Source organism: Urocampus carinirostris, chromosome 13, assembly GCF_059441175.1.
Source record: "Urocampus carinirostris isolate Australia breed hairy pipefish chromosome 13, RoL_Ucar_1.0, whole genome shotgun sequence".
Lineage (NCBI taxonomy): Eukaryota > Metazoa > Chordata > Actinopteri > Syngnathiformes > Syngnathidae > Urocampus > Urocampus carinirostris.
In genome coordinates this window covers 40,623,991-40,644,710 of record NC_142361.1, presented here as the reverse complement: position 1 = coordinate 40,644,710, position 20,720 = coordinate 40,623,991, and the positions used below count along the sequence as shown (strand labels likewise).

Here is a 20,720-nt window from a genome sequence, read left to right as displayed (position 1 = left end):
ATATAATAAAAATAAAAACAATAGATGAAATAGTTCATACTCATAATAAAAAGACGGTTGAGTAGGGTTAGGTTTTTGTCCACTTTATGCATGTTATTTTCGCCGCAAAAACGAAACTCTTTTCACGGAGAGTAATATTTAGAATTGAAATAAATAATAGAATAATGACGTATACAATATAATAAAAGAAATGAGTAGGTTTGACTCCTTGCTCCTCCTTGGGCAAGACACTAAACCCCCAATGCCTCCGGTAAACAGCCTTCCATGCGGTGCGTGAATGGGTAAGAGTGAAGTGCATTGTAAAGGTGTTCAGTGACTCGAAAAGCGCTTGCAGAGCGTTTACCCTTCGAGTAGTTTTTGCGCCACCTCGAGTCCGTTATCTAAGTCTAAAGGCCGATCCTTTTTTCAGGCGGTGTGCCGCACCAACGGCTTCTACTCCCTTCCGGTCCCGAGCTGGTTCGCCCTGCGCAAGAGCGCCGGGCCCCTGGTCAAGCGCGTCTGCGACACGGACCGCCTGATGTGCAGCAAGACCTGCCTGAACGCCAACGACATCGCCTTCGTCATCGACGGTTCCAGCAGCGTGGGGACGGGCAACTTCCGCACCGTCTTGCAGTTCGTGGCCAACATCACGCGGGAGTTCGAGATCTCCGACACCGACACGCGGGTGGGCGCCGTGCAGTACACCTACGAGCAGCGTCTGGAGTTCGCTTTCGGGCAGTACGACGACAAAGCCCGGCTGCTGGATGCCATCGGCCGGGTGGAGTACTGGAGCGGGGGCACCAGCACCGGCGCCGCCATCACTTACGCCGCGCAGCAGCTCTTCAGCAAATCCAAACCCAACAAGCGCAAGATCATGATCGTCATCACCGACGGACGCTCCTACGATGACGTCAGGGCGCCCGCTTTGGCCGTGCACAGCCAAGGTAACCTGGGATTTCCGGCCCCGCCCTTCTATCTATCTATCTATCTACCTGGGTCATATCCCTCAAGAGGGGTGACTGACAGAGAGACAAACACATACGATAACAAAGAAAATAAAAAAAGGGAAAAAATAGCAAAAAACACACACAAATTGTTTTTTGACCATGGCTAACCCAAACGTCCAAACAAGTTAGGCACCTTGCCACTTAAGTCGGTCATGCTTTCGTCCCTCCAGATGAAACGGGAAACAAGAAAACGGCCGTGTCACTCGGGTCAGGGTGACGCAACTCTTCTGTTCAACAGCAGGGCCAGTTAGCTTTCGCTGGTTTACCCCTGCTGCATCATACGGGTGCCCTGCCCACCCCTTAGAACTCGTCCAAGCATCCCACTATCCTTTCACAACACCTCTCCACTCATTCCTATCACCAACAAGAGCTCTAGCTTCCACTAGATTTAAACCTCTTTCCTTCACTGCAGCCCCGCCGTACCGCATGGAATTATTTCCCACGCCCTAAAAAGACCAGTCGCGACTCAAACGTTACAGAGCGTGTGGTTAAAAACTATAGATGAGTTGACAAAATGAGAGCTCCCTCTGCCGTGCGTTTTAAACGCGATATTTGAAAGTCAGTGTACTTGGCTGGACACTCCCGTTAAAAGCGTGAATTGGAAAGAGAGAGAGGGACCAAGAGAGAGCGTGAAAGAGCGATGGACAGAGAGAGCGCGATAGACAAGAAGAGAACGCGAGAGAAAAACAAAGACTGAAACAGAAAAAGACGGACACAGAGTTGAAGAGACAGATAAAAGAAGACACAGGGAGAGAGAGCCCAATAGAGGATGAGAGAGATAGAAAAAGAAAAAGGCCGATAGATTAAGAGAGGAATAGAGAGACAGATTGAATGAGAAAAACACAGAGAGAGAGAGAGAGAGAGAGAGAGAGAAAGTCAAAAAAAGAAAGACAAAGAGACAAATGGATAAAGTGAGAGAGATAGAAAAAGAAAAAGGCTGATAAAGTAAGATAGAGAAATAGAGAGACAGATCGAACAACAGAAACAGAAAGTCAAAGAGAGAAAGACAAAGAGACAAATGGACAGAGCGAGAGTGAGAGTGACAGATACCAAAAGAGAAAAAAAAGACTGAAACAGGCACAAACAGATACAGAGAAACAAGACAGAGAAAGACAGACACAGAGCGTGTGAGAAAAATGCATAGAAACAAATGCAAAAAGGGACAGAGACAATGAGAGACGGATACAGAGAGACAAATACATAAAGGAAGACTGGTTAAGAATGAGAGAGAGAGGAATAGACTGACAGCGATAGATAGAGAGCCTGAGAAAGACGGGTAACAGCTAGAGACGGGCAGTTTTTACGACTTCCATTTTTCTCCTCGCCTACTGCGACTAGTTTTCCATTTATATTTTGGAGACCGGTGGCTGGTTTGTTTTGGCGTGTGTTTGCACTCGATATGTTCGGATTTTGGCTTCGGACTCGAAGGATTGTCTTGTGGTTCTCCCCAGGCGTGATCGCGTACTCGGTGGGCATCGCCTGGGCGGCTCAAGATGAGTTGGAGTACATCGCCACCGACCCCGACAAGGAGCACTCCTTCTTCGTGGACGAGTTCGACAACCTCTACAAATTCGTGCCCAATATCATTCAAAACATCTGCCGGGAATTCAACTCGCAGCCCAGAAACTGAAGAAACGCAGACGAGTGAGAGGAAATAGTCGAACTCTCGAATTTGGTCCCGTCGGGAATCCAACCGCGGTGCTAAAGATCGAGAGACGGACGGCCACCACGTTTACATGCGGGCGATATTTCGATCGGGAGCGGGATATCCCGTTTATGGTTCAGACGTCGAATGACAAAACGATAAACGCCGTACGCAAGTATCCCGAGGCATACAGAGCATGTTTGTCCGAATCACTTTTAACATGAAATCAAGGACCGTTTCATTCATCTCACTCACCAAAATCAACCCCAGCCTTGCTCCTTTGCTCCAAAAGCGTCTCGTGTGTTTACAAGTTGTGTTCGTATGCCAAAAAGCAGAGACTTACGCTATATATGGATAGATACAAAAGTGGGACCCATAACATAGATGCATTTCTACAACTGTAGAGTACAAAAAGACCTGGGTCAAAAACAGGACGTACCCAAATGTTTGGTTTTCAGCAAGAAAAAAACAGGATGTGCAGTCACATATATTCTGTTGCACAACAACATTACAAGTATTGGGTTGCTCCATTTTTTGAAAACAAAATGTCTTTTTTAACTCTACTGCTTTTAGACCGTAGATTTACACTATACATGGGGGCTACAACCGTCCCATCCTCTGTATATGGACAGGGTTGGGTAGGGTTATTTTAACCTGATTACTTTCAATGACTTTTGGATGACTCCAATACCAAATATGATAATAAAAGAAACTAAATAGGAATAAAATGACCCAATTTTGTGCAGGCTTGGGAAGTAACGGAACACATGGAATGGCAAAAATGATGTTGGTAAGCTGTTTGGATTGATTTTCATTTTGTTTCTGGCGCATTTGATGTTGGTTTTGCCGGAGATCAAAGAGATCAAAGCCAGGAGAGAAAGCTTACCACGTGTTGTGAGCCATCATTTTAGTTTCTTTTGTTAGCATATTTGGTATTGGAGTCATCCAAAAGTCATTGAAAGTAATCCAGTTAAAGTAACCCTACCCAACCCTGTATATGGATGACCAAAACTGTACACTCACAAGTAGGTGAAAAACTGGACTAGCCCAATATTGCCTAAATGTTCGGGTTGTTTTAAACAAGATTACCCAGACGGTTTAGTATTATATATATATATATATATATATATATATATATATATATACTGTATGCATAATTCTGTCGTACGAAAAGGTATTACATTACAAAATGTTAGTAGATTTTTGTTTTCATTCTCTGCAAAACAACACTAAACTGGGTCAAATCATTCCAAGTATTGGGTTGGTCTATTTTAATACAGTGGGACCTCGCTACTTCGCGCTTCGACGTTCGCGGGTTCAGAGCTTCGCGGGCCTAAAAAAAATAATAATAAAAGAAAATAATTTAAAAATGTATATATATATATATATATATATATTTTATTTTTTTTTAAGCATTTTTGAAGGGGGGTCGCTACTTCGTGGTTCCGCGTTCGCGGGTTCGGAGCTTCGCAGGTCTAAAAAAATAATAATAATAATAATAGAATAAAATATATATATATTTTTTTAAATAAATTAATAAAAAAATATACTTTTTTTTTCCAAGCATTTTTGAAGGGACGTCGCTACTTCGTGGTTCCACGTTTGCGGGTTCGGAGCTTCGCAGGTCTAAAAAATAATAATAATAGAATAAAATATATTTTTTTAAAAAGTAATTTTTTTTTTAAAGCATTTTTGAAGGGGCGTCGTCGCTACGTCGCAGATTTTCACTTTTCGCGGGTGGTTTTGGTCCCCATTAGATAGATAGATAGATAGATAGATAGATAGATACTTTGTTAATCCCCGAAGGGAAATTCACATTTCCAGCAGCATCCCTGAGCTGAGAACAATCGAGAACAATCGAAAATAACACGGGAGCTGCTGGAGTGGCTGCCATTCATTAACCAGGTTTAAAAAATAATATTTATAAAATAAAATAAAATAAATGATTTTTTTAAAAGGTGCGTCGCTACTTCGCGGATTTTCACTTGTCGCGGGTAGTTTTGGTCCCCATTAACCGCGATAAGCGAGGTCCCACTGTAAACCAAATCTAAATTATTTTTAACTCAACTTATTTCAGATTGTAAATTGGTACTATATACGGATGGAAACAACTGTAGAATTTCCGCCATAAAATAAAAGTCAAATCTCCCAGACAAATCACGCAAGAACACTTTTCAGCAAATAAACCGGAATTTGCACGTCTCGTTCGTCTCTGTCCTACAAGTCCCACAATGCCTCGCGGCTTCCAAGTCGGGAAGCAAACAATCGAATGTTGATCATCTGATTAAGGATTTCATCGGATCATTTTGTTCTTTTACATCGTTGAAAATTCGACTATCGCCTGCATGGAAACGTAGCATGTCTCTGCTTTTGAATACATGAAGAAAACAGCCTTTTGCTCATCTTTTTATCGGAGGAAAATAATGTCCGGCACATTTTAGCAACAGCATTCGCTTATCTTTAAGGTTTCATCGATGATCATTATGAAAAGAATATGCAACGTGTAAATAAAGTCTGGGTACGGGGTTAAACATGCGCTCAATACTTTCTAAATTATGACTCTAATTTCAAATGCACAACTAGATTGAAAAGTCTCATGATATTTATCATTAAAAACAATATTCATTTTTATAAGAGTGTGATTATATTGTGTACGCAGGTGGAGTGGGCACACTCAAGGAATGATGCTGCCATCTTGTGGTTGTGTTTATTTTTTCATCAAGAAGATTAAAAAAATAACTTTTGTTTTCCCTTTTTTGCTAGCATCTGTTTTTTAAGATATGAAAATGGTTAATGAAAAATCATTGTTTATTCAAAGCTAACGTTTAATAAAAAGATGTATACCGTACACAATTGAATGGGTCATACAAATGCATTTCATTACATTTGTTTCGGCAGTTTAGATCAAATTAAGAAACCTTCCATGGTATTTCTTGAAGAAAATTACCCGCAAGGGACATTTTTATTTACATACGTTTTTATTCCAAAAAGAGAATAAACGAAAACTCACCTGTGTTTCAGCTCTGGGGCCGCCATTTTGTCTCCAATGTTGTCCAAAAGATGGACCGCAGAGTCCAATGTATGGTTCAAGTTTTTAGAATTAGTGGAACATTAGAATGAATTCTATGTATTTAATTAGATATTACTGTTTTGAGTGGAGTGAATTTAAAGTTAATAACAACAAAAAAAAGGCCGATATCCAAACACCAAACGAGTTCATTGCGTGACGTCACACTCTGTGCGACGTTTCGGGTTCCTCCGGAAGTGACGTCACATACCAGCCTAATTGGGCCCCGGCCCGTATACTGATAATTTTGGTATAAATTCAATTCAAGCAAATACAGGATAAAATCAATCGATACAGATCCAATACCAATAGTTTTGCATGGAAATGTCATGATCATTGCATAATGGGACCCACGCCCTTTCATTTATCATATCAATAGACAAGGCACAAATATTGTATGCCTTTAAACTTTCAGATACCCACGTTCAAACTTTATATGTATAATAAATAGAAATGAAGTCATGTTGGTGACGCCCTTAATCACAAGAAGTCTCAAAAGGCTGTAAACATCACAGACTAATATGACAGCATTCCCTGATCTAAAACCTACAGGAGAGCAAGGAAAACTCCAAACTCGAAACCTTATGAAGGGACCGCACATGAGGTCATCCCTCTTCCAGGAGGACCAGGCTGCAGTGGACGTTTCAAGGGCATCAACAAACAATACGCAAACATTGACAACATGAAATGCAGGCCATTCATAAGCTATAGATTTTAAGTGTGTTTTATAGGAATTAGAAAAGACCCTTTTTTCAATTAGGTACCGAACGGGTAGTTTTCCTCCTCACAATCATGTAGACATAATCCATAATATTCAAAGAGCCATGGATCTCGAGATTAATTCTCAAAGTTAACAATTTGACGGCATATCTGCAAGAGCTGGAAGAAAACGAAAAACAAAACAAACGGCGCGTCCCATTAAAAAAACATACAGCGATTGTAGTTAATGCATAGCGGAGAAATTGGAACTTTCGAGTTGATCATCAAAAGATAAATGTATCTGCCGTCGTCTACAGCGTGCGTTTCTTTTTTGCCTTCGCCTGATTTTAGGTACGTGATTGTGACTTTTCCTCTCCTGTTTTTAGCCACTTGTCTTGCAATTCATATATTATTGTCCAGATAGCTCCCCGTAAGTTTGCGGGCTCCCGAAAGCTTTTTCTCCCGGCTGCTTTAGTGCTTTTTGCTGCCGTGGCTCGCGGTTTTCCTGGCCGTGTACTGGATGTTTTTGACCAGCCAGCCTCTCGTTTTTTTATTCCCACCGATCGATCTCGGTACGTCCTCTATAGCAGCCGGCTAGCCTGTCGTGTCCCGGTCGGTCCAGCCCGTTAGCTCTGTGTGTGTTATTTTTGCCAGTTGGCCACATTTTAACTGCTCGCCGTTTATTGTACCATTGCTGCACCCACCTGCAACACAACACCTAGCCATTTTCCACAAGAACTACCAAAACTTGGTTTAAACAATTAAAACCTTTTTGACTCGTTAACACATAAGCCAACAGAATGACTGGCTTGCTAAGGTGTTGGTGTGCTTCACGTAACGTCAGAGCTTAGGAAGTCAAAGACAAGGACTGTCATAAATGCATTCTCTCTGAAAATAATTTGAATATACCAATTGCATATAGACAGACATTATTCAAAAAACATTTACTATTTTATTACATTTTATAAGTTTTAAAATTTGGGAATCCCATTAATCCTAGATTCAAATGGTTCCAACAAGGATGCAGACAGGGCAGAGCCTTCCACAGCGCCAGGGCTCAAATGGAAAAGGCTTTTGAACTCGCAGATTTCTTCTTGGCTCTTGGGATCACGAGCAGACCAGCATTTTCTGAGCGAAAGCTCCGAGCAGGAACATAGGAGGATATTCATTCTAAAAGATATAAGGGGGCAATTCCATGCATATTTTTTAGAATACCAACAAAACTTTAAAATCACATCTTAGGCTGACGGAGCTGATGCAGGTCAGCCAAAATCAGCGTCATGTGATCAGACTTTCTTGCCTTAGTTAAAAGCCTCGCCGCAGCATTTTGTACCAGCTGCAGGCTCTTGATGCTAGACGTTGGGAGACCGGCTATTTTTACAGTCCCTGCTGAAGAATAGCAACCTGGTGCTGCCATCACCATGTTTGACAACAGGGATGGTGATTTCAGGGTGATGTGCAGCGTTACTCTTATGCCAAACGTAACGCTTTGCATTCAGCCCAAAAAGTTAAACTTTTCACATTTCATGTTCTCATCTGACCAGAGAAGTTTGTTGCACATGTGATTTGCGACTCCCATGAGGCTTTTTGCAAACACCAAATGAGAATTTTCATGGTATTCTTTCAAAAAGGGCTTTCATCTTTCCACTCTTCTATAAAGGACAGCTTTATACAGAGGACAACTAATAGTAGTCCAATGTACAGATTTTCCCACCTTAGCTGTGTATGCCTGAAGGTCATCCAAAGTGATCTTGGTTACTTCTCTGATTAGTTTTCTCCTCGTTTGGGCCAAAAGTTTAGAGGGACGGCCAGGTCTTGTAGGTTTGCAGTGGTTCTTTTTTATATTATACTTGCACTGTGCTCTGGGGGTGGTGTACATTTTGGGAAACATTCTTGTATTCCATTCTAGCTTTGAACTTTTCCATGACTTTATCCTGGAACTGCCTGCTGTGTTCGTTGGTCTTCACAATGACGTCTGTTCTCCAGTGTCTGAATTCACAGGCCTTTGAGCCCATCACAGAGAATTATTGTCATTGAGGTCAACGTTGTGAAACATTATATGAGATTAGACATGGCACTCCAGTGTAAAACATGTCATATAAAGACTTAAGATCAAATATTTAAGACTAAGATGACAAAATAGTCTGCCCAAAAAAAAAAGATTACAACTGGCCTTAATTATAATAATAATATTGTGATGAAGAATAGTGCAATGAAAACAATTGCAATAACATTTTATATCAGTCGTTTAAATAAGTCATTAATAAAATAATAAATGATCTACCTTTGTGTTTTCAAACACAAGCTGTTTGATTACCGAGTCGATAAAAAAATCAGTATGATAAAATTCAGTGTCAATTTATAACTTTTTTTAATAGTAAATTATTTGCTAGATTATCCCTCGAAATGTGAGGAGAAAAATTGTCAGAATACATTTTTAAATTGTAAATTAAATCTCAGCCACTTATTTTTCATTTCGGCTTCTCCAAAAGTGTGAATTAAATGGACTGAACCATTTCAAGGCAGTCGAGTATTTCTAGGCTGGTTAAGCCTCGTTTATGGTCAAATTCAAGCGCTTTTCAAGCACTTTCAAGGCCATGTTTTACATTTTTCCAGTACCTTGAAAAAATGAAATGCAGCACTGATCAAAGGAACATTTTTTTTGTATTGTTTTTGCTTTGATGACTAAAGTAAAGTAGCCATATTTTTATTAGACACATTTTTTTGTGTCAATGGGCTGCCATATACAGACAGGAATTCCACTCTGTTGAGTGAGCCGAGCCAAAAGAGCCGGTTTTCTATATAGAGCTGTCCTCCTGTGTGCGACCAGTAGGGGGCCATGACGTTTCAAACGACAACGCCATCATGACAAGCCACCAATTCAGGCGTGTCGGCATCGTTTTCCCGCACCGTTTAAAAGAATTGTGTGGTCTATAGAATAAGACTGCCAAGAATAATAGGGCAATGGCAACAGTTTCAAGCACTTCACCTGAAATTCAAGCATCTACCTTGAAAACACAACAAGAAAATTCAAGCATTTTTCAAGGATTTCAAGTACCTGTACGAACCCAGTCTTTTAGTTTTGGTCAAACAAAGCATAACCTTCTTAAACGGACAAGTGAGCACGAACCAAAAAGGAGATGCGATTTGTTTACAGCAGGTTTTATTTTAAACATCGTTTTCATTTACAAACCAGTGAATGAGAAAAAGGGCTCTTCGGACGACGCCGCGCTCTCACCGGGGAGGTTCGCTCACGGTGGACAGAGGGATGAAAAACGGCGGGACGTTCTAAACTTCCTGCTGAACGCCTTCTGAGCTAGCGTGTCCGGTAAGGGGGCGGGACTACAAACAGTACAAGCCGTCTCATGGTAACAAGAACGAACTGGCCAGAATCCATTCGGAAAACCGACACCCATTCCAAAGGTACGGTATAACTGGAACGGCACCGATATTCGTAAGCTAATTCATACAACGGTCTACCGGACAGATGGCACCGGTGCGTCCCCTCGGCCCGGAAAAGCGATTTCCCCGAAGACATTTATTAAAAAGGAGCACTCCAATTCACACTGCACGGTTACTTCTTAAGACTGAATATATATTTTTGTTTATTAGAAGCATTTGTCATTTTACAAGTTAAAACGGGCGACGGGGGCCTCGTCCCTCCCCCCCAAAACGAGCCGGTTAAAAGAACGTTTCCAAGGCCTTTGAAAGCAAAGGCACATTTGTCGACACGCATTGTAAAAAGGAAATCGAGGCGGGCCGGCAAAAAGAAGTCCGGAAACCGAAACAAAAACCGGATTTTCGATAGAGACGGAGAGCGGTGGCACCCAGGCCTGCCTGGATGCAAATGAGGGGGCGGGCTCAGGAGGACAGTTCTCCCATCCCGAGCTTCACGCCGAGATCCCCGGCCCGTCGGCGGCTACGAGAGGAAACCGGTGGGCTGCGCAGGGGGCGGGCTTATATTATATACTTGCCTGAAAGGCCTTTTTTCCCTCCCGTGCCTCATTGGTCCCTGATGAGCGGAGGCGGAGTCGGGGCGGCGCGACGTCATACGAAGACCTTCGCGAGAGCGTCCGCCCCGGCGCTAGCTATGTAGCATTTGGACGGGTGGAAGGCCACGTCGTGGATGGACTCCTCGAACTTTTTGCGGTGGGCCGTGAACTCCTGGATGCAGGTTTTGCTCTCCAGGTTCCATAATCGGATGGAGCAGTCGTGACCTGGACCGGGATTAAAGTGAGTTGTTGAAATATAACATAGATGTGATGTAACGCTAACATAATAGAATGATGCATCATCGCACTATGATCAAATAACGAGAGCAAAGAGAAAAGATCAAGATAAAATAACCCAATACAACAAAACACTAACGTAACAATAACAACATATCCATCAAATAATAACATGCAACGATAACCATAACAAAACGTAACCATGACATCGACATTGTAAAGATAACGTACGAATAATTCTAACATAACAATTGCATAACAGTGCTGATCAAAATAACATGTTGTTTTTGTTGGTTTTGATGACCAAAATAATGTCGCTATTTTGTGCTCTATGATCTATTGGCTGCTATAAACTGACAGAAATTCTGCCGTTCCGCTTTAACAATGCCGTGTAGCTTGGCTACATTACACTGTCACGAACATGGAAAGGGCTCAATGGGTAATAATGCAGTTCAATACAAAAGAAGAAAGAAAGTACTGTATGTATCGAAAGCCGAAAAATGAGCCGAGTTTGGACTCATTTGAATGCTATTCATTGCTCTGAGGCAAACTGCATCTTTCAATCTTAGATACGGTTGATTTTTTGCTTTTTGTACTTATTGAAAAAAAAAAAAATCTGGATATTTATTAGAGGATCTGCATCTCAATTGGTAAAAATAGAATTGTAAATCGATTTTGTTACCTTTTTTTAATTTATAGCACTGGAGTTAAAAATTTTAATTTATATTTCATTGTTTTGCAATTTTCAGGGATTTTGTGTTGATGTTCGACATTAAATCTGTCCAGTGTTTAAAAAGGTAAAAAACATTTTTTTTTTAGATTTGTAAATATTTTGATTTATATTTCATGTGAACCTCTGCAAACAAATGAAATTACTAGTTACCAAATCATGTTTTATTGGGCAGCACGGCGGCGCAGTGATTAGCGCGTGTGTAGCACAGTTCTGAGGTCATGAGATCAACCTTCTGTGTGGAGTTTGCAGGTTCTCCCCGTGCTTGCGTGGGTTTACTCTGGTTTCCTCCCACATTCCAAAAACATGCATGTTAGGTTAATTGGCCAATCCAAATTGTCCCTAGGTGTGAATGAGCGAGTGAGTTGTCGTTAAGACTGGCTGGCAAGCAGTTGAGGGTGTCCCCTGCCCACTGCCCGAAGATAGCTGGGACAAACTCCAGCACCCCAGCCACCCTACTGAGGATAGGCTGTGCAGATAATGGATGAATGTTTTGTTGTCATTGATATTTTATCAAATTTTAAAAAATCTGAGAAGCCATTTAAGAGCTTGAAGACACTTCCAAGTCGCAGAGCCAAAAAAAGCCAGTTTTATAAATAGAGCTGTCCTCTTGGGTGCGACCAGTAGGGGAAGGTGATGCTTTATATGACAACGCCATAATGACAGGCGTGTCGGTGTCATTTTCACACACCTTTTTAAAAAAATGTTCTTCAGTTATTGCATGTTCTATAGAGTCCCACTGCTAAGAAACACAACAACAGTTTCCAGCACTTCACCCACCCGACCTTCATAAGACACCTGCACGAACCCGGTAACAATAATGGGTGCGAGGGGAAGCACTTACTTCCCGACATGAGATAGAGGCCGTTGGGGTCTACGGCCAAGCTGGTGACAGCGTCCAAGTGGGCCACCATTGAGTGGACCAGTTTGCCCGTGTTGTTATCGTAGAAATTGATGTGGCGGTCGTCCTGCGCCGTGATGGTGACCGGCAGGGTCGGATGGCTCAGGATCTTGTTGATGTGGATCCGAGGACCTGGTTCAAAGAATGTAAAGGATCAAGCAACCCCTTCTTCATAGCAAGGGTCTCAAACTCGCTCCATTTTTGTGGAAAACCCCTTTTGGCCCTACCTCACCTAGACACTAGCCTTAGCGGGTCCCGACTCCATTGAGTTTGACACCCCTGCTTTACAGGATCTACTATTTGAAAAATGGAGGCATAGAATCGGCGCTCCTCTTTTTTCCAGACTGACCTTGCTCAGAATTGGACTCCAGGCTGAGGACCAGTTGGGCCGTCTCCATGTTGAAGAGTCCGATCTCCCCGTTGGTGAAGGACGTGACCAGGTGAGCCGGTTCGCTGCACACCAGGTCCACCGAGGAGGGGACTCCCATCTCTGATTCGAATCACAACGGTCTTTATTGAACATTGATAACAACCGAGCCGACATTATTGACCATCAGATTGCGTGTTACCCTCCACAGGGTTCTACACCTTTTTCATGGCCAAATTCAAGAACGTTTCAAGCACTTTCAAGGCCAATTTTTCAAATTCTCCAGTACCTCCAAAGAAAGAAATCCAGCTTTTTTTGTTGACTTGGATGACAAAAATAAAGTCTCTATCTTTCTTCTAGCACATACTTTGTGCTATGTTGAGCTGTTTCCATCTATGATCTACAATATTTTTGTGTCAATGGGCTGCTAAAAACTGACACGAATTCTGCCTCAACAATGCTGGCGCATTTGACGATTTATTTATAGCACTGAAAAAGTATATATTTTTTTAATTTATATTTTATTGTTTCACATTTTCAAGGATTTTGTGTTGTGAAAAGCTAAAATTGTTTTGTATTTTAATTCTTTTTTGTAGATCTGTAAATATTTGAATTTATGTTTAATGTGTTTTTCAGGCACCCCCTGCAAAACATACAAAGTGACTAATTACTCAATAATTTAGTGCATATGCTTTTTTTTATCTGAGTAGCCGTTTGTGAGCCAAGCCGAAAGAGACACTTCTACAAAAAGAGCTGTAATTCTCATGACTAGTCTAATAAACCAGTCCTCTTGGATGCTACAGTAGGAGGCAGTTTTGCTTCATATGACAACATTAAAATTCAAGCATTTTCTATTATTTCAAGCACCCGTAGTAACCCTGACTCCAGGAAAACATGTCCTAAAAACTGTCAATGTCCTCCAGACAGGGGAGAGAGCAGCCCATGATCTCGACTCCACCATAACTTTGTGAAAGACCGAAAGATAAAACAATGTTTTTCAATAAAATACTCCACAAACTCTTTGACGTACGTATACATATTAAACCGAAACATTATTGATGCACAGGTGAGGAAGCGGAGAGGCTGTGTGACCAGTCAGAATTCAGAAAAATCAGTATGCAAATCGGTGTTACCGGCAGTGTGAGTAAAAATAGTGTTTAGAGTGAGGAGCTGCCTTTTCTCATAGCACATGTGCTCAAAATATAAAACACTGCAGTGACGTCTGAAAACATTTCAGATGCCCTTCTAGAGGAGAAATGCCTTTGCCAACATTGGCTGCGGCTGCATCGACTCGCTACAACGGGTCAGGTGTATCGACATTTCGTTCTGTGTACATTGTTACAAAGAATGACAATACAAAGGAAATTATTATTATTATTATTATTATTATTCATACAACAAATAACATGAGCAAAACGGTTTGATGGTACTTTATTCACTATTGACCGCGTACTCACTATACGTTTTCACCCACACATTAAGTGCTTGGATTATTTATCCAAATTTAACAGCAGGGGAAGTTATCTATCAAAACCACTACACTTATATTTCCGTATCATCGGGGTCATGGTCAGGTAGCTGGGGTTTCCTTTAATCCTCAAGGAATACTGACAAGCGAATGCAAATTGGTTCATTACCGCAGCAACAACCAAGACATGTCAGAGTTGCAATCTGGCACTACTCTCCATAGTATATAAGGCTCACATTTTACAGAAGGGAACCCTCATTCGCATCGTTTTTTAGTGTAGCGGTAAATATGTGCTCGTTTTGGTAGTTGTTATTTTGAATGGTCACGTAATCTAAGCAACATAGAGGACGGCTTACAACAGAGTAGCTGCAAACAGCTCCAGTTGTCAGTGGTCACGGCGCCGTTGGCGTTCTGTAGCCAAAGGCCTCATCTCCAAATACTTTGTGCAGTTGGCTCCAGGTGTGCACCGGGTTTTTCCCCCCAAAAATTAAAAAAACACAAATAACAGAGTACAAGACTTACTTTTGTTCTCGTTGAAGACGGCCAGGGCGGGCGAGGTGTTGTTGGCGTCCCACAATCTCACGGTCCCGTCGGCCGAGCAGGAAAGGAGGCGCTGATGGGCGCTGCTATACACTAAACCCCAAACAGAGTCCGTGTGTCCGCACAGCTCCCCGCGTAGCACCGACGCCTCTGTGGCAGAGATTCAATAATTAAAGTGTTTCTCAAATAGCGGTGCCGTCACTTAAAGACATTCCGATCCAATTACACCGATAAGACGCTGGAGTATTTCTTTAGCGGAAATTAATTAATTAATTAATTTCCTTGTATTGTCATTCTGTGTAACAATGTACACAGAACGAAATGTCGATTGCACCTGACCCGTTGTAGCGAGCCGATGCAGCCGCAGCCAACAGAGGGCGCCGCCGACCACTTTTTAAGTCTTAGGAATGACTCGGCCGGGGCGCGAACCCGAACCTCCCAGTCTCAAAGCGGGCGCCTTACCATCTAGGCCCAAAGGCGAAGATTTGGCATGACGCCTTACCACCAATATCGAACAATTGGTTTTTTTTTTGTCCCCAATATTGAGCGGAAAAAGTTCGATCTTGGGGTGCGTGAGAAGATTCCTTCTTTTGAGGGTGGGCGACAATAAATTATTGAAAAGTTCTGCCATAAGGTGCCATATTTTACGCACTATAAGGCGCAGTGCATTAAACAGTGCATGGGATTAAAATGACAGTAAGAACTCTCATATTCATTAGTGAACAATAGTTGCACATTTCTTACATTAATGTTATATATCGCTGACTAATTTCGCAATAAATTGTATGAAACGGGAATGGAACCCAGTTTGCGGCAGTGAGAGCGCTGATACCTTACTACTAGACCACTGAAGATATGGATGACATAAACCAAAGGCATCAGGTTTGATCTTATCAGAACTCTATTTGTAGTCACAGTACCAGAGAGGAATGTTACAAAGTTGTCCTGAAAGACAAATAAAAGCAAAAAAGGACAAAGAGGGAAACAACTCTTTGGTGTATCTGATGATGAATCGGACTTTGTGTTAAAGAAAAAAAGTCTGATGATGAGATCAAATCAAATGCCTTTTTGTATGTCATCTGTATCACTTGTGATCAATAGGTAAAACATAGTCTCTCTTACCGTAGCAAGCTGGGTTCAAATCCCGTTGCATACAATTTGGTTCTGCGATTTTGGTCAGCAATGTTTTTTAATTGATTAATCATTGCACAAATACGGCAGTATGCCGTAACGCACACGGAAATATACACTGCATATATTTCCAGTCTTATCACCATATGCACTAGGGTTGCACGATTTTGGGGAAAATAACCCAATTGTGAAATTTCAAACCAGTATAGTGGAAACATTTGTGGACCTGGAGAGCGATGGGTGCCACCAGGCTGTACTCTCCCAAGACACACCACCCGTGTGCTTAAGGGAAGCGATCACCCGGCCGACCGTTGCAATTTTGATGCAGTTTTAGATTTTTGAAGAAATGCGAATTTTTGGTGCTGGTTCTGTTTTTGTGTGAGTACTTCAGCCTTGGAAGCATGACCTACCAGTACATACTTTGCTCCATGAGTGCGGTCGCAAAAATACTAATGCTATCATGTCATGAACATGTTTTATGAGGAATACCACTTGGAATATGACAATTTTACAACTTTTTTAAATGTTTCAAAATTTGAAGATGATAACCCACGGGGTCATTTTAGAACCTACTTATGAACGAAAGGGTTAATACGACGTAAGGACAACCAGTGTGCTTAAGGGAATCAAACGCACGCGTCTTGGATTGGGATTTCAGGTCAATTTGACTGGATTGTTAATTGAGTTCGATTTAAGTAAACACTGCTCTCTTCTGGGGAGATTTGTTAGTGTTGGCGTCCATTAATCCTTCAAAAAAATCTCAGTGTCTTGCGACTGCACAATCGGACTCAGACACCTTGCAATAGCTATTAGGTTTCGGTTAATCGTGCAGCTCTATAAGGCACACTTTTAAATTTCTGGCCAATTCAGGGATTTTGGGTGCGGCTTATAGTCGGGGAAACGCGCCTTATAAAACTCCCCTTACCGTAAGAATCGTAAGGGTCGATGTTGGGGTTGGGCACGTTCCAGCACTGGATGGTGCCGTCCACCCCGCCGCTGAAACATTGCTCTCCGGAGGAGCTCATCACGACGCTCAAAACAGCTCCCCTGTGAGGACAAAGAAGATGACCGCTTGCTCAAATTCTCTGGACGACAAAAACAAAAAGGCATTTTGTACCTGTGAGCCCTGAAAGTGTAGATTGGCTCCACGTCTAATGATGTACTCCTGTGGGAAATGAACCAAAATGCTTTATCACCCAAATTAAAAGTGCAGTAAATAAGAAAAAAAAAAAAGGAAAAAAAACAAAAAACAATCACCACACATAGAATTGTAAGTCAATATTATGGACAAAAATTCCTTTAAAGTCGGGAAAATTGAAGAAAAAGGTAATTTTAAAAAAACAACAACGAATATTTCATCACCAACCATGAAATTGTACGTCAATGGAATTGAAATAAATCAGCACAGCAGATAAAATGTAATAAAATTGGGAAAAATCCTTGATTTAAGTCAATAAAATACAGCATTCGACACAAAAGCTCGAAATCAATAAAACTGAAAAATAAATGTTTCAAAGTAATACAAAAATAAATAATTAAAAATACTGTTCCCCACACAAATTCGAGGTCAATAAAGCTGAAATAAAGAAATTTAAAAAATCAGAGTCAATAAGACTGATTTACTTTGAAATCCTTCAAGGAAAATAAAAGTTGAATTTAAAAAAAATCCATCATCACACACAAAAAATGTAACGTAAATAAAAGTCACATAAATACATTTTCTTCAAAGTAATTATAAATAAAACCTTTATCGCCACACAAATTAAGGAAATAAAACTGAAATTGAAAAACTAAAACAGAAAAAATATCATTCATCTACACATACAAAAATTTTAAGTCAATAAAATTGAAATAATAATTATTCAAAGTCATTATAAATAAAACTAAAATCTAAGGCCAATAAAACTGAAGAAAGGTGAAAATCTTCACTCACAGACAAAAAACGAAGCCAATAAAACTGAAATAAAAATGATCATTCAAACAAGAAAAAGTCAACAAAAGGGTGCCTATAAAAGTTTATACGCTTTTCCCCACTAATTTTATTTATTACACTTAAGAAAAAGTACATTGAGAAAAAAGCGTATACAGTTAGAACTAGACACCCCTTTTCTACTTTTTCCAGGGGTGTGCGTGTGTGTGTTTGATAATATTTAATAAATCAAAATCAAAAGTGTTAAATGTTATAGGAAGTGTTACCTGCAAGATAGATAGTAAAGTAGTAATATGGGTGAAGGATTTCGCCTACTCCCTTTAAGCTCTCGATTATATTACAGTAATCCCTCGGTTATCGCGATTAATGGGGAACAAAACCACCCGCGAAAAGTGAAAATCCGCGAATTAGCGACGCCCCTTCAAAAATGCTTAAAAAAAAAATATATTTTTTTATTTATTTATTTAATTTTATTATTATTTTTTTTTAGACCCGCGAAGCTCTGAACCCGCGAACGTGGAACCGCGAAGTAGCCAGGTCCCACTGTATATTATTGTATTGTCCAAATTGTGTGCATATATTTTGTTTTATTTGAATTTGGTTATGCTTTTGTGCTATGTCCCCTAAAAACAAACCCAAAACTATAGTAACTATGATTCCTTCAAAAGAAAGAATTTTGATTTGCTTAAAGCCCTAGTGTGTAATATTTGACCACCAGATGGCCCTGTTGTCTAATGAAATGAAATGAAATGATCTGCACTTATATAGCGCTTTTCAAGTCAATGACTTCCCAAAGCGCTTTACATTGTGCTTCACATTTCCCAATAGCGGCCGTGATCTGTGCAGCCATGTAAGGCGCTAACCTGCTTATTGGGGGTATTGGGGGTTCAGTGTCTTACCCAAGGACACTTCGGCATGTAACACGGAGGAGCCGGGATTTGAACTGGGATCCCTTAATCCTAAAACGATCGCTCTACCTCCTGAGCTACTGCCGCCCCAATGTGAATGTTGTTTTTACTGAATGAAAGCATTCCGTACCACGAGGAGGCTAAATATTACACATTGTCCCTTTAAGAGGCAAACAAGCCGGTAAAAATATCCAGAATGCCCATCTCTCGCCGTTCTGCAGATAAAGCCTTTCCTCGAAACGACTCCCATTGGCGGTGGTGCCGCGCGTAGGCGTGTACCGGAGCCGTGCTGCGTTTGCACTTCCAGGAGCGAGAACAATTCCCGTCGTAAAGAACAGCGTGACGTACTTTTTGGTGGGGGTAGTCTTCTGCAAATTCCACATCTTGAGCGTGTGGTCCTCGGAGGCGGTGACCAAAACGGGCTCCACCGGATGGAACGTCAGAGCTCGAATGGCGTCGAAATGGCTACGCAGGGTGAATTTGGGGTTCCACGTTTTCCTCATGGCGTCTTTGTTGTTGCCGATCTGAATAAAAGAAGGGATTACGTTCAAGATTTGTTCCTATTCAAGGACTGTCTTATCATTAGCGTGTTTTCGAGTCCGACACCGATATTCCATGTGTTTTAATGACGATGCACATCTTCTGTTTCAAATTATTCATGTCAGTTATTGTACTCCTATACGTTTGCTTAGTCTGACAACCAATACTCTCTGTGTGTATATACAGACAGAATAGACCAGGGGTGTCTAAACTTTTCAGAAAGCGGGCCAGATTTGGTATACTGAAAATGTGTGAGGGCCGACTCATCAACCTAGCATTCTTTGAACAGTCTTTAGTAAATTCACCCTCTGTAAAAGGTTTGCAACGCTTGGTGATCTGTTTGCCGATCAGCGTTGAACCTTGTAGCTCGCCTTATTAGCATTTTCATTTGACTTGTAGACTTGCGGGGTCCTGTGAAAAAGCGCTGCTGTGCTGTTAAAACAGCTTCCAGTTGCTCCACCTTTTCACAGCGGTCCATTTCCAGTTAGCTTTTTGTAATCAGCATGTTTTGTCTGGCACTATCTCTCAATATTATATTCTTTAAAAATAGCCACAGTCTCTTGGGAAATTAGGCAAGACGTAGTTGTTTTGGATTTTGGTGAAAGAAAATACTCCAATTTCTACTTGTCCTGGAAGCAACAGCCATCACAGTCAACTTTCCTTATTTTATTTAGAGTTGCCATTTGGGAAATGGGATGGGCTAAAATTCTCACAAAATGCAAAGGGCAAGTTGGTCAAAGGGCTACTGCCATCATCTGGTGAAATGGTGATTTTTTTTGGGGGGTACAAATTGTATCGTGTGATTAACATTACTGGTGGGCTACATATTATTAATTCTATTACACAGGCTGCGGGCCAGTAAAAATGTCATCACGGGCCGTAACTGGCCCCCGGAACGGACTTTGGACATGCCTGGAATAGAGGACATAGGCCCCCCTTTGACTGATGCCTGGTGACGACACTGGATGTATGTCACGTAAGATGCAATCATCACACAGTGTGAAATAGTGGCGAGGCCCCCAAGTGGGATTTCGGTTTCACGCCCACTCACGTCGTAAGCCAGGCTGTCGGCCTCGTTGGCGACGGTGAGCCCGGCGAGCTCTCCCAAACCCAGTTCGCTCTCCATGGCCTCGTCCGAGCCCATAATGAACGACTTCCCCGAGGTGGGCGGGAAGGTCAGCGCCTCCACTGCAGAGAAACACAACAGCGAAGACAATTACGAGGCAGCGGAGACAAAACCCCCGCGAAAAAACGCGGCCGGTTTCCCACCTTCGTCCGTCCTCCCGCCGTCGTGTTCGTTGAGGCGGACCGCGTTGGATCGCGATTGGGCGACGGAAGGCGGTTGCACGTGGGACACGTCCTCGGCGTCTCGGAGATTGGCCAGCATGTCCTGGAGTTTGGATCGATTGGGTCCTGGTGACGACAATTGTTAGCAGAAGACATGCTTGAGTGCGACAAAAGAAAAGCGTGAAAATGGGAAGGGGGGGATGAAGAACAAGATAGAATGGAAGAAAGCATTAAATGAGAAAAAGGAAGCTTGGAATTTTGCTCGACTTTGAACTCTAATAGTATTTTCCAT

General features: G+C 41.7%; 2 protein-coding genes and 1 long non-coding RNA gene across 7 annotated transcripts in view; 1 reads left to right on the top strand and 2 right to left on the bottom strand.

Moving 5' to 3' along the window:
* Positions 1-4,381, top strand: part of vit (vitrin) — a 45,552-nt gene extending 41,171 nt beyond the window's left edge. For all 4 annotated transcript variants that reach the window (XM_088350739.1, XM_088350741.1, XM_088350740.1 and 1 more), the window contains 2 exons: positions 410-923; positions 2,438-4,381. In XM_088350739.1, the coding sequence (XP_088206865.1) occupies positions 410-923; positions 2,438-2,616 (693 nt within the window). In that variant the 3' untranslated portion in view covers positions 2,617-4,381. The remainder of the gene's footprint in view (positions 1-409; positions 924-2,437) is intronic.
* LOC148354554 (uncharacterized) overlaps positions 1-5,840 on the bottom strand; it is an 86,156-nt gene extending 80,316 nt beyond the window's left edge. The window contains exon 1 of the long non-coding RNA XR_015852393.1: positions 5,642-5,840. This is a non-coding gene — a long non-coding RNA (uncharacterized LOC148354554). The remainder of the gene's footprint in view (positions 1-5,641) is intronic.
* A 3,703-nt stretch (positions 5,841-9,543) lies between these two features.
* The window catches only part of strn (striatin, calmodulin binding protein), a 38,982-nt gene continuing 27,805 nt past the window's right edge, over positions 9,544-20,720 (bottom strand). For both annotated transcript variants that reach the window (XM_088350953.1, XM_088350954.1), the window contains 9 exons: positions 20,411-20,554; positions 20,193-20,329; positions 18,950-19,125; positions 16,881-16,928; positions 16,689-16,810; positions 14,615-14,782; positions 12,607-12,747; positions 12,201-12,389; positions 9,544-10,614 (listed from right to left, as the gene is read on the bottom strand). In XM_088350953.1, the coding sequence (XP_088207079.1) occupies positions 10,445-10,614; positions 12,201-12,389; positions 12,607-12,747; positions 14,615-14,782; positions 16,689-16,810; positions 16,881-16,928; positions 18,950-19,125; positions 20,193-20,329; positions 20,411-20,554 (1,295 nt within the window). In that variant the 3' untranslated portion in view covers positions 9,544-10,444. The remainder of the gene's footprint in view (positions 10,615-12,200; positions 12,390-12,606; positions 12,748-14,614; positions 14,783-16,688; positions 16,811-16,880; positions 16,929-18,949; positions 19,126-20,192; positions 20,330-20,410; positions 20,555-20,720) is intronic.